Raw genomic sequence first — 14,021 nt, 5'->3', positions numbered from 1 at the left:
ATGATTAGAAAACAAAGGATAAACGAATCATTGTTGAGTGTAGAAGATTAGATAGATGATAGCTTAATTCTCATATATCAAACTGATGTGAAATGATTACAAAAATATAGCCACTAGCCAATACATTCCGATCACAATTCATATAGATATTAACTTCAAAAAGTTTATATGAAACAATTTTCCTGTTATAATGATCGTGCAATCCTTTGTCATATTATTTACTCGTAAATGATTGTTGTCACCTATTTCTATCATGTATATTTCATCTTAACTTTTTAGACAGGTGACAAGTGGCAACAAGATCAAAAAATTTGTTTGCACTTTGCACGTTCATAAAAGTTTCACTCATCATAGTCATCATATGCATGCAACCCTTTAATCAAATGCCTTAGGCTCTCCTCTCCTTGTTTTTCATCTGAAATATAATATAATAATAGTTAGAAAATTTGTATGTACATGTATAAATAATATAACAACTTATATATTTATTAACTTATCACCTTCAAGTTCTTCCAATGCTACTATTGTTTCTGATAAATGGAAACCACATTTAAATTGAAGACTTACTTGTGGATATTAGATTTAGCCATGTAGTCTTGATAACAACTAAAACTTTTTTTGAAATTGGAATATTGCCTCTTAAGTAACTTGTACGACTTCATTTCTTTTGGCCCAAAACTCGTAACTTCTTCATTAAATTTAAATTTCAAAGGGCAATTCGAGTCAAAAATCTCTTTCGCATCCTTTTGACCAATCCTAAAAACAACTTTTGTATGCTTCTCATCTTCAAAATCAGAATCCTCCATTTTCAACTTATAAGACCCAAACATTTCTTGATTCTGAGAACCATATAACACATCTTCATTATCATCAGCAAGTGAAACAGCAGTGACATTATAAGCTTCAGATTCTGACTCTGATGCAATGACTTCATTAGCCACCTTCATTACTTCATCACACTCTCGATCGATTTCAGAATCAGCAGACATGTTATCAGCTTTTAACATGTGGGTTTTATGAAAAGTTAGCAAAAATGGGATTGGAACAACGGGTCCCACTAAAGAATTGCTTGGCTTTTTCTTGTCTGACCACTTACTACTTCGAAATGAAGGTGATCGAAAGAAAAAAGGAGGTAGATGAGATTGATGACATTGAACTTCCAAAAACTCTAAAGGTAAATGTTTTAGTTTCATGGGTAAATCTGGAAGATTTGAATAAGTAGAGAACCCAAATCGTAAATATTTCTTGGGTAGATTGGCCCACATCCTTCTTAAAGCAATCTCATGTATGCTAGTTGGCAAGCTAACATCACGAAACACATCATGAATATTCAAAGATCCACCACAACGAAAAGTCTTAATCTTTTGGCATATAACTTCATGAAAATCATCACCAAAAGAGACGTTTTTTTGGGTTTCTTTATTCAGGTTCTTAACTAGTTCTCTACTCAAGATTCTGGAAAGATCAGATTTCAAGTATCCATCAAGCCAATCAAGTTTCAAATACTGAAATTGCTTTTTAAACTTGTAATCCTCTTCACCTGTTTCATACAGAAAAGAATCTTCTAAATCCTGAGAGTGTTTTCCATGCCCATTTTCTGAAGCTTGTGTAGAATAATCCCATGAAGCACAATATCGATGTGATTCAAGATTCCCTAAGGACGTTAATGTAATTAGTGTAAACCCACCAAACCCATCAGGTTCAAACAACTGAGAAGAGATTTCACTATCAAGAATCCCAAACCCTAAAACAAATTCTTTCTTTTGTTGCCAATTGATCCAACTAGGAAGCCTATCCTTAGAGAATTCCTCTTTCACAATGCAACTACCACAACGACATTCATTAGGGAGTAGTGAAAGATCAGAAGGGAGTCCCCATGCATAAAGACAATTACCAGAAGAAGAAGAAGAAGAAGAAGAAGGTGTTCTAACATCTGGGCCATAGCAAAAAAGACTAAATTCACAGTTCCAAAAAGACCCTAATAAAATGGCGTAACCTGATTCAGAAGCCCAATTGTATGTAGTATCCTCAGATTGTGACCTAAAGTTGGATAAACTTGAAACAATAATGTAGCTAGGGTTAGCAAGATAATGTGTCCAACGAAGAAGTGGAATCATTGGTTTTCTTATATCACAAAGGAAAACTGTGTTAGTGGATGCCAAAGTGAAATAGAAACGATCAGGGGCAGAAATGGAAAATGCAAGAAATATATCATTTGTTGCATGCTCAATGCCAAGTTTCAACAAAGGAATGATAGTGCACTTTTCGGGGCGTGAATCAACAAGAAAAACTACAGTAGAGTGAGCAACAATCAGAACTCTTGGATGCCAACTGAAATCACAGCTCAACCATCCACCTTTCTCAGAAACAATAGACTCATCCCAAGAAACTTTGACTTTTTCACCCTTTAACCTTGGAGATGGTAATGAGGGTCTGGAGAAAGAATCCAGATCAAATAAGAACAAATCCCCATTATCTAGCAATACAAGACTTTCTTCAGGTAAATGTGGACTCCAACAAGCATGCACAACTACAGATCTTTTGAACAAGTTATCAGCAACTAATTTCAACAATGGTGTTACTTTACCAGAATTCTCCATTGTGATTCTGATATCGTAGTAATGAACTGAATACATTGTTGAAACCAACAAATACCCAATGGTAGTAGAATCACCTGAAACAAATAGCCAAGTGAGATCAGCAATTTCTCACAACTCAAAAGTCAAAACCTAATAGGTGAAAGGTTTATATAATCTAGTGTCCAATTGATAAAACAAAATAATTACCTGGATTACAATCACAATCAACAAGAGGGCTAACTGAAATCTTGACAATCCGATGATTCAATGCACTTTTTGTGGTAAAAGCTTCGGTCCCACCATGATCTCCTCTGACTTTCAATTGAGAATTCTTAACAGATAACATAACATATCCAATTTTATCCGAATTGGAACCAGTGGGAAAGAATGCAAGAGTCGAATTCGAACCAGGGCATCGCAGCAATTGAAGGGAGTTGAATGCAAGAAGTGTTTCAGGGTTTGAATATGATGAGGGGAGTTGTGAGGCGATAGAAGTGGTTGTGGAAGGAAGGATAGATGATGATTTATGGAGGAATCTAGAGAGGGAGAGGTTAGAGACAGGTGGAGGGATGTGAGGAACAGAAGGTGAAGTGAAGAGATGATTGTGGGTTTGTGATTTGGGAGAGGGGTTAAAGATCAAAGGCCCAATTTTTTTGACACCATCGGTTGTGGTGGCAGGTGAGAGGAGAAGGGGTGGTGAGTGTACAGAAGAGATTGACCACAAGGATTTCCATTCCTCTGAGGTGTTCATCATCCCACAATCATTCACCCACTAAAGAAGGTGGTGATTGTGGAGGCAATTGTGGTGTAGTGGTGGTTCTGGAGACAAAGAAGAAGTCTGAAAAGTAACAGGGAAATCAGGGGGTTAATATACAAAAAAAAAAACTTTAATTACTGCATATTTAAGTAATACAATCAATTCTAATTATAAGCATTGTTGATAATATGGGTGAGTGGAAATTAACATTGTTGGTGTCCATAACCTAAATTACATTCAAGGTATCATATAAGCATCATAAGAACATCATTCAAAACAACAGGAGGCATGCCCAGGCTTGACAATAACAGAATTGAACAGATAATTTGGGTGCTACTGTTACAGGTTTAACATCTAGGTTCAATTGCTAATTGAAGCACAAACACATACACAATTGGACTTTTTCGATCAAACAGACCAAGCTGGAGATGTTACAGGTTTAACATCTCGGTATTTCATTCAAAATCAAATCCAATTTCACATTCAAAGATAAATTACTTTCATTACAAATGTTTTTATTTTACAGCTCTTTTATGAGTTATGCATCAATTAACATAAATTCAGAACTATAGCTTCAATGCAACGGATAAGAAGGGAATAACAGAAAGTCGGGAGAAGAAGGAAGACTGACAGCAGGAAAAAAGAAAAAAAAAAAAAAAACGAACCTGTAGCCGTGAGGTCGAAGTCTCCGGTGTAGCTGTGGGGGCGACGGTCTCCGGCCGGTGGCTTCACAGGGGAGGCGCTGGTTAACGGCGGCGAGCAGGGGAGTCGTCGTCGCTTGAGGAGCCAACGATCGAGAGAAGCAGCACAATGGAGGCGTCTGTGTTAGTGTCGCTGTGTATAATAATGTGTATAAGGATGGAGGGCTTCCTCTCAACATGAATAAAATGTCGTACTTATATGAATTTAATTTTAAAGGGAATATTACTTGCTAAGTTAATTAATTTTTTCGGTATGTCATAACCTGTTTTTTTTATATATACAGGTAACAAATTTGTTGGAAGTGTTTACATATTACCATTATGACCTGCTATAGCAGATTAAATCCTAGATGTGAACGCTTTCAACAACTTCATTACCAAAATAGTTACCCAAATATGAACAAAACGAAAAGTAAAAATTAAATTACACGAATGGTCCCTATAGTTTGGGGGAATTTGTGTTTTTGGTCCCTAACTTATTTTTTTTAACTTAGATGGTCCCTACTGTTTATTTTTGTTGCGTGTTTGGTCCCTGTCTTACCTAAAAAGACTATTGTGCCCTTATTAATTTATTTTTTAATTAATTTTCTTATTTATGTATTTATTTTTTACATTTGTATCTCCTCGGATGATCCCTACTGTTTATTTTTAATTTATTTATTTTTTAACTCGGATGATCCCTACTGTTTATTTTTGTTATGCGTTTGGTCTCTGTCTTACCTAAAAATACTATTTTTCCCTTATTAATTTTTTTAATTAATTTTCTTATTTATGTATTTATTTTTTATAAAAAAAAAATTAATATACCCCACATATATGTATCTCCTCACCGTAAACCTGAAACCATATTTGAGAAATTTAATTTGGGTCTTACCGGTCACCATCTCATCTCTCATCCTCACCATCTTCTATTTCTTTTCCATCTTTAGTAACATCGACGTCTTCACCATCCATCTATTTTTGGTACTTCAACTCTGGCGAATCAACACCATAACCTATTGTCTCTTCATCTTTAGTGGGTTGTGGTGTTGATTCGACGGAGTTGAAGGACCGAAAAAAGAAGTGATGATGAAGACGTTGATATCACTAAAGATGAAAAATAAATAGAAGTTGAGAAGGATGAAAGACAAGATCGTGAGGAGATACAGATATGTGGGGTCTACTAATTTTTCTTAAATATATAAAGCATAAGTACATAAACAAGAAAAATAATTAAAAAAAATGAATAAGGGCACAATAGTCTTTTTAGGTAAGACAGAGACCAAGTTCGTAACAAAATTAAACAGTACGTACCATCCGAGTTAAAAAAATAAATTAATTAAAAAATAAACAGTAGGGATCATCCGATGAGATACAAATATGTGTGGTCTATTAATTTTTTTAAATATGTAACAAATAAATACATAAATAAGAAAATTAATTAAAAAATAAATTAATAAGGACGCAATAGTCTTTCTAGGTAAGACAGGGACCAAACGTACAACAAGAATAAACAGTTGGGACCATCCAAGTTAAAAAAAATAAGTTAGGGACCAAAAACATAAATTCCCTCAAACCACAGGGACCATTCATGTAATTTAATTTTTACTTTTCGTTTTGTTCATATTTGGGTAACTATTTTTTTGTACACATCTAGGTAACGAACTTGTTGAAAACGTTCATATTTAGGATTTAACCTGCTATAGCAGGTCATAATGGTCATATGTGAACACTTCCAACAAGTTTGTTACCTACATGTGTACAAAAAAAAGATAGTTACCCAGATGTAAACATACAGAAAAATTAAATACCTTAATAAGTTATAATCCCAATTTTAAATATATTGGTTTACTTTAAAAAGAATATGATCCATATAGACTAAAAGTGATGGAACTACAAATTGAGAAAATATTTTTCTATGAATATGTTCGGGTTTTGAATTGTTTTGTTGAAATGAGATGACAAAATAAACAAGAGAAAAATAAAACAACTAAATGTTCTATTCCTTGGTTTTTCAAAAAAATTAAAATCAATGATGTCAAGATCGGGTCTACTTAAGATAGCTTCGCGTTTTGCAAATTATGATGGTAAGATATAATCAAGATCTGAAGATATTACTAAAATGAACTAGTTTTCAAATTTGATCCCAATTTTTTTGGTACAATACCAATTATAACTTGATTTTTATTAATACATCCATACTAGAATTAATGTAAGTCTCAAAAATTCAAGCCAAAATTTCCCTTTAAAAATATAAGTAAACCACTCCAATTGTTTTTATAAAAAAGATTAAGTAATAAATTGTTTCAAAACATCATCATGTCATAATACCAAAACGTATCAAATCATCAAAACAATGGAAGTCTATAATAAATCAGTAGCGATGCATGTATCGTACAGTCAAGCTAGAGGTTTCCCTCGATCAGAGGAACTATCTGAAAAACATTAAATCAACAAATATAAGCGGAACGCTTAGTGGGTTTTTCGAAATACCACATACCATAATACACATACAATGCATACACACAAGGCTCTCAGCTCTAGTGTCGATCCACCATACAAGCAAAGGCTTTCAACTCCGGTAACGATCCACCCAGTCAATGGATCTTGACTCCAATGTCGATCTACCATCAACCTTGTATATATAGGCTCTCAAGTCCACTGTCCCATCAACCCTGAGTATCTAGGCTCTCAGCTCGAGCGTTGATCCACTATCAACCCCTCAACATAGTATGTCGATATATCATACAATCAAACAGTCAAACCAATCACATAATCAATAGACGGAAGACTATACTAGCCTACTTGCCTAATCAGCATACTACAATACATCTACACCCTAACACACAAAAGATATATACTATAACACGATATATAAAAATATAATTTAAATGGAAACATATGTGGTTTACAATTTAAATGAAACCAATATATAAAAATATAATAATAATAATAATAATAATAATAATAATAATAATAAAATACTAGTAGCAGGTTAGATCATATAAACAAAAAAATAATAATAATAAAGTTCTCATAATTGTAGTCTTGAAATATTCACAACTATATCATCACTAATAATATCTAAAACTATTTTTCTATATATGAAACTAAACGATTACTTTATAATATTAATCACTCTTTTTTTTCAATATGTGACACAAATATCACTCAAAAGTTGTATTGTGTTATTTTTTAATGGGTAATTAAGTATTTAGGCTATTAAAAAATAAAAATTGGATTTAAAAGTCTCGATTTATGTTAATTTCTTTATCAAAAAAATTAAGATAAGTTACTAGTAAAATTTTAGATAGATCACAAATATATTTTATATATTACTTATAACAAATAAAAAAAATAGGTGGGTCAAGTGACCCGCTTAGATAATTTGTTTACTTGTCAATGATAACACGTAGTATAGTGAAATAATTCGTCTGAACTGAAAATGGATGAAACACAGGTACACGCTCAAACATGTAAGAATCAATCTCACCAACCACCTAGATAACAAACTGAGGTCAAACCTCACCCTACAACTTAAGCTCACCAAGTTTGACAAAAATTCAAATTGGTCAAAAAGTCAACGGTTAATGGCTAAATGGTTAAAGTCAACGGCCACGCACCACAACTATTACCCAGGTCACATCGTGATCACTAAGTGAAAAAATAGTCGCAACTAGCCACCACGACTCGCATTGCAATCCCCCTTATAGCCACCACACTCAAGGCCTTGCATGGCTCAAAAGGAAAGATAAAAACTAGAGTCTTACACTCCCATGGGTCCAGAAGACCCCAAGACTCAAGATTTTGACCTAAAATTTTTAGAACTCCCCATAAATATCATAAAATGGTCCATAATAATGCATAAATTTCTAGATCTAAACATGTAACTACATAAGCACAAAAAGCTCCAATCTTTAAAACTTACAAAGGTCCAGGAGATGCAGAAATGATTGGATCTTTCTTAAATCAAACTTCTTTGCACTATAAGGCTCTCTTTTCTCCTTTGAGATACACAAACAAGAACACAAGGCTCAAGAATACAAGAGGGGAGGCTATAGTTTGCAATGGATGTTGTTTGGAAGTGGAGGCTAAGGGAATGACGAAACATTAGAAGTTTGTGTCATTAAATAGGCCTAAATTTCAAGGCTTCCAAACGGTAGGCAACCTTCCCCACCCAAGCAACGACCCTGAAATGTCTGATATACATGGGGCCTAACTCGCCCCATTTCTGAAACCGGATGACACCTTTTCAAGGCGGCACCTTCAGAAACATAAGGTACCCCACTTGAAACTCAAGATTTGATCGATGTCAATCTGTGTAACTCTTCTGCCGACTCTGTGCAGTCTGCAGTCTTCTACCTGTATAAATCAAGAAATTCAACCATAAGTTTTTTTTTGAAACCCAATTTTTTGTAACTTGCGGGCTAAATACTTAAAATATAAGTTCAACATTAATAAATTCAAATTAATGAAGTAATCACCACCAACAAATAATATCATATAGATATAGGTTAATGCTAATGTCATAGAGGCTTTACAAATCTGTCATTTTGTTTTAAAAGATCCATAATACTTTTTTATAGTCCAGGGGCATAAACTTCGTTTTACCTGTTATTTTAGCCCTTAACCTATTATAGAAGATTGTAACGTCACTTAAAAAAATATGGATGAACAAGCTTAGATGAATAGGTTTGGAGATGAATCGTATGTGGAGGAACATGAAGTATCGCTCTGGTCTTGGATTTCCTTAAGTAACGTGTTCTCATTTCCCATCAACGTTTATTCATTCTTCGCGTATAAGGCTAATCCAAAATAAGTTTCTGTTAATTTCGTAATGTTTAAGCTAAATTGCTCGAATCGTTGATCCAATAATCATTTTGTCTCACATCACTAGGTTACAAGATGACTTGTATGTTCTAGAAAAACACTCATGAATATATTCTTACACCGTAACCTTTAATTCTAAATTTTCAAGATTCAATACAAGAAGATAGCATATATATATGTGACCCACACTGATGATAGAGAGCTAGGTAGAAGGGAGAAAGAAGAATTAATTTTTATCATGTTTTATTTTTATTTATGGTTGTCTTTTCGGTTGATGTTTTTAACTAATAAAAAGGTTGGGAGAAAGGATCATGAGATTGATGTCAACTATTTATTCGGTTGTCTTTACGCAACCAAACAAGTTTACAAACTATAGTGAGGGGTAGAGAGTTTCTCTTAATTTCCTTATGTTTCAACTCAATTGTTGGTATTGTTTCTCATCCATGAAAACGCTAAATAGTATGATGGAACTTTAGTGAGACCTAAACCCGATTTGAACATCCTCATGTTTGCTATGTTCAATTAAAATACGAGGCCAGTACTTTTATATATGATTTGAGGATGAAGACGAGAGCGGGTTGGAGGGTACGTCGCGATGTGAGGTGGGCCATCTCAATTTCAAAATAAATAACATACAAAAGGAGAAACCTTCATACATGTTCATCCATGTGGCTATCTCACTAATGACAAGGCAAAGGTAACAGTAACCTTTTTTTCTTAAAATGATTTTTTTTATAGAAAAATTAACTTTAATCCCTTTGACAAAACAAAAGAAAAAAACATTATGGACCTTCTAAAAGAATTGCCAAGATTCGTAGAGCCTTAATGGCATTATTCCTGTAGGTTATTCTAAAGTGATTAAATGACCTTTTCATGATTTAGATACTTATAACATCAAAAATCGAGCATTATATTTTCAAATCTTTTACACAACACACTCCATAAACTACTTCTGGAGACAAGACTTTAACCCTCATCGTTTGACTGAGTGGGCCCCTTTACACCACCACCTTCTGTTTTCAAATATGATTAATAAGATAACCACTTTCAACATGATTCCCAAGAACAAATGACTGATTTTTGGAGAAATCTATGATATAAAACAATTCTATCAATCATCATACATTCATTACATCTGCAAAGTGCAAACTGTGTAACAAAAATTACAGTACAGTTGAGTTGAGTTAACAAAAAATAAGCAACGAATCCTCCCTCCTACCCAAAACCAAAACACATGGTTACACCTTAAATCATACACAGATACACTTTTTTCATCTTCTTCTTTTTTTTTTTTTCTTTTTTCAGGCTACCAACTAATCTCTTTCTTCCCATATACAAACAAATACTTCCAATTTTCATGGGGTTAAAGCCTTTTTTTCTTTTTTAAATCTTTTTTTTTATTGTGTCAAAAAGAAGTAGTATATAATACCTGATGGCTGGTGTTTGTCTTCAATATAGCAGGACCCGAAGGAGCCCAGGCTGGGGCTCAGAGTAGTCAAGCCCCTCTTCTTCAAGCAGGTATCTCTGGACTGCAACCGGGAGTCTAGCTGGCGTGCGGGTCCCACGGGTGTGGTGCCCCGTCCCAACACATATGTACACCTGTACATGCTCGTCTGCTGACCTGGCAACGTTTCTCAGCATTGTGAGATCTCGTTTCAGGACATGAATCGCTTCTGTGACATGCAGCCCATGAAGGTCTATCAGCCTTTCCTGTGATCCTCCTCCTCCTCCTCCCCCTCTTCCTTGCATACTTGGACTCACTGGATTCCTGCCCTCCAAGAACAAAATAATTACAGAACAACCGGGTCAGGAATTGAAAATCAGAAATGACGAAATTAACCTTTGACGATATATGGATTCTTGAGCTTTTCCATGAGCAGCCTTCATTTGCATGTTGTGTAGTTGACCCTTCACACTTAGTTCCTTGGCTAAAGCCTTGTATCCAACAAGGTAAGCTTGTCTAGCCTAAAATTATGTCATTAAATTCATTTCAATATATTAACACTTTTTTTATTTAAAAGAAAAAATTATTATTATTATTATTATTATTATTATTATTATTATTATTATTATTATTATTATTATATATACCTGTTCAAAGTATGCATTGCGAAGACGTGCATGATCACGAGCTTCACCACGCATCTCAGAATACATATTTGCTGTCATGTCATGTCATGTCAATAAAGTTAAAAAGCATTCATTCATACAACTAAAAGAAACTATTTTTTAACAATTATTATTATTATGTTTAATCAAAGAAAAGAGAAATAATTATTATTAGTTATTACCAACAGCATCTCCAGTTTCAAGCCAAACAGGGGCTGAGCGGTTTGAACTCCGGCCACCCAATCTATCTCCATAACTGACCCTACCATGTCCACCATTATTATAAGCACTGGCCAAGACATGAGAGCTTCTACTTGATCCAATGGTGGAATCTTGCGAAGGGTTTCTGTTATATTTCCATATGCTTGAGTCCTGTGAAGCCATTTTTCTAACAGCAGAAGCAAAATCTGTAGCACCACCAGATGGAAGTGGAGCACCACCTGATGAAGATTTGAACATCAGCAAGTTCTCTTTCTCTAAAGGACGATAGGGATTAATATGCTGTTGGACACCATTTTGATCATCTGTAGGAGAAAGTGCAGGAAAATCCATAGCACTAAGATTTGGAGAAGATAGAGCCTTTGAGTTTAGATTCTGATTTAAGCCACCACCATCTACTTGAAGCTGCAATTAGAATGTGAAAACCATTAATAAAAATATTTACATCAGAAATTAAAGGTAGGAGGATATAGGATATACCTCAAGCTGAGTAAGCATCTCAATTGTCAGATTCAAGTCGCCTCCATTTGCAAAATAAACATCTGCAAGACTTTCAGCTGCAAAACCTGCAAACTGGGAAGCCAGAAACTCAAGAGGGTTTACTTCTGTTCCTTCCATCTGTTGTTCATTAAGCATATCATCTAGGTACCCATGGACAGGATCACCATTGTAGGAAGGCCCGTTGTGTAGCTGATCACCATGAATGTCCCAGGGTTTAGCAGGTTGAAAACTAGCTGAGGAAGATGAAATGGGATACCCCATCTTTTTGTTAAAGCTATTTCCATTTGTTTCATTGACATCTGCTAGAGATAAGGTTGAGAAGGGAAGTGTATTGATTCCTTGAGGATCTTCTTCTCCTGCAACATGGAAGTCTGGAGTGATGTCATCAGGTAGCTGATGACGCCAGTATTGGTGAGCCTCATCATCTGAATTATTTGATACAGATGACTCTGATCTGTCTAGTACTGCTTTCCCTGGTGTTGTAGCACCAAAATTACCAAAACTTGAAGATGCATCAGGAGCAGCAACACTTGCAGAAGGTGATCTTAGAGCAAATGGAACAAATTCTGCTGCATCTGGATTTAAACGAATTGTTTTGCCTGTTGTGATAAGCTTTTTGTCAATGGCGGAAGCCCCTTGATTGGACAAGCTCATTATTCTTCAAGGTCAATAAACAGAAAGGAAACTAAGGGCATATAATATAACACTCTGAAACTGAAGCAGCAAATTGCAGCTTTTATTACCCAAATCCTGCAAAACGCATATCTTAGACCATAAACCAAACAAAAAATCTAAAAATTGCATTTCACAATTTCCGTTATCCAAACAACAAAGCAAACCAATGCAGTCAACATGCTATTCAATACACATATACCATATGATTCACCAAAAATAAGATAAGCTCCATCGGAAACAATCTACTATAGACTTAAGATGAGTAAACCTTCAAAAAACTCGAATGATAAGAGCCAAGACGATATTTTTCATAAATTACAACATTATCGATAGACCAGATCCAACAAAATTTCCTTCCTAGAACTCCAGATTACAACGTAATTACAATTAACTAAAATTACAATGATTTGCCGTTCATAACCTACTGTGATAAAAACACACGAAGCTAACGGAGCTCAGGAAAGGAAATAATCATAAAAAAACAAAATCAGCTAAAACCACAACTTCACACATTATTAATTCACCAATCCAGAGAGATCTCATAAAGTACAGTAAATTCGCAAGATCTGATTGTAGCACAAGCTGTATGTGCTGAATTCATACCTTTGCGAAGCTCGATGATTGAAGAAACCATATAATATGGATCCATCGCCGATTACGAAAAGATAAAGATAAGATGACGAAGATAAGAGGTGTGTGAAAAAGGAAAAGAAAGAAAAAGAGAAGAACAGAGAGACAGAAGTAGAGAGAAGATTTGGGCGTCTCTGAAGTTGTGAAGGCTGTATCTTGTTCTTCGTTGAAAAAATTCTAGGTTTTCTTGTATGGAACAAACCCTCTTGACCACCACAAAATGAAGAGAAAAGAGGACCTTGGCCTGTTTATGTATATCTCTATCCCAAGCACACACAAATCACTTGCAACCTCATACGTAGATGCTATGCTTAAATATTTTTAAGATTAATTAACTCATTTAATTATCTTTTAAAAAATAATTATATTATTATTGTGTATGCTAAACTCATTTTATTTTTTAATCATGTATAAAATAATATTTTGTAACCAATAAATTCTTAATGGTTATTAAATATTTACGAATTTAGAATAAGACTTGATTATTATCTTCTAATACGCTAAAAAAAATCATTATCTTATTATTTTGTATAATAAAATCATTTTATATTATGATTTTATATAATAAAACCATTATTTGTTCTGATTTTGTATTTTGTATAATAAAACCGTTTTAAGTTTTATTTTTATACAATAAAACATTTATTTTTCTTTTTGTGTCCTATATTTTTCTCTTAGATAAATGATATTTGATAAATTTTTCATTAATTCCACAAATGAATTAAAATAACTCGGCATAGGCCAAACCATATCTTTAAGAGGGTGTTTGACTAAGCTTTTGAAAGAGCAAAAGTCCTCTTTGGAAAAGTTGTGAAAAGTCAGGTTTCTATGACTTTTCCAAAAAGTTCATTTTCCTTATATAAAAAAATAGCTTTTACAAGATTACCAAACATCTTTTACCTTTTTATCTTTTCCTAAAAGTTAAAAGATGTTTTAAAAGATTAAACAAACACCCCCTAAGATTCTTGGCCCGTTTTAAGCTCGTAATCATTGCAAAGCTAAGCATAATTGTAGTTCATTTATTAAATCAATGAGACATTT

At 34.1% G+C, this 14,021-nt stretch overlaps 2 protein-coding genes across 3 annotated transcripts; both read right to left on the bottom strand.

Annotated features, from left to right (window-relative positions):
* Positions 1-52: 52 nt before the first annotated feature.
* LOC111893160 (uncharacterized) lies at positions 53-4,203 on the bottom strand. 2 transcript variants are annotated; one of them, XR_002850824.3, is made up of 4 exons: positions 4,002-4,203; positions 2,787-3,417; positions 501-2,674; positions 53-415 (listed from the first exon to the last, which is right to left on the bottom strand). XR_002850824.3 is itself a non-coding variant. In XM_052766004.1 (4 exons), exons 2-4 carry the CDS (start codon positions 3,331-3,333, stop codon positions 412-414), a joined length of 2,658 nt encoding a protein of 885 aa, XP_052621964.1. In that variant the 5' UTR covers positions 3,334-3,417; positions 4,002-4,203; the 3' UTR covers positions 53-411. The 2 variants fall into 2 exon arrangements, 1 of the variants encoding a protein (XP_052621964.1); XM_052766004.1 differs by having other exon boundaries at positions 568-2,674.
* Positions 4,204-9,952: 5,749 nt separating this feature from the next.
* On the bottom strand, positions 9,953-13,243 carry LOC111893162 (polyadenylate-binding protein-interacting protein 7). The gene is made up of 6 exons (XM_023889225.3): positions 12,954-13,243; positions 11,655-12,425; positions 11,138-11,579; positions 10,938-11,008; positions 10,687-10,811; positions 9,953-10,614 (listed from the first exon to the last, which is right to left on the bottom strand). Exons 2-6 carry the CDS (start codon positions 12,327-12,329, stop codon positions 10,296-10,298), a joined length of 1,632 nt encoding a protein of 543 aa, XP_023744993.1. The 5' UTR covers positions 12,330-12,425; positions 12,954-13,243; the 3' UTR covers positions 9,953-10,295.
* Positions 13,244-14,021: the final 778 nt, after the last annotated feature.

Source organism: Lactuca sativa, chromosome 8, assembly GCF_002870075.4.
Source record: "Lactuca sativa cultivar Salinas chromosome 8, Lsat_Salinas_v11, whole genome shotgun sequence".
Taxonomy (NCBI): domain Eukaryota; kingdom Viridiplantae; phylum Streptophyta; class Magnoliopsida; order Asterales; family Asteraceae; genus Lactuca; species Lactuca sativa.
This window is presented reverse-complemented; position numbering and strand designations above follow the sequence as displayed.

Excerpts from the sequence above, each read along its gene's own strand:
- LOC111893162 (XM_023889225.3), bottom strand. The coding sequence starts at position 12,329 with ATGAGCTTGTCCAATCAAGGGGCTTCCGCCATTGACAAAAAGCTTATC. Across the intron at positions 11,580-11,654 it reads AGATGCTTACTCAGCTTGAG|CTTCAAGTAGATGGTGGTGG; the intron begins GTATATCCTATA and ends TTCTAATTGCAG. Across the intron at positions 10,615-10,686 it reads GAATCCATATATCGTCAAAG|GAATCCAGTGAGTCCAAGTA; the intron begins GTTAATTTCGTC and ends CTTGGAGGGCAG.
- LOC111893160 (XM_052766004.1), bottom strand. The coding sequence starts at position 3,333 with ATGATGAACACCTCAGAGGAATGGAAATCCTTGTGGTCAATCTCTTCT. Across the intron at positions 2,675-2,786 it reads TGATTGTGATTGTAATCCAG|GTGATTCTACTACCATTGGG; the intron begins GTAATTATTTTG and ends TATTTGTTTCAG.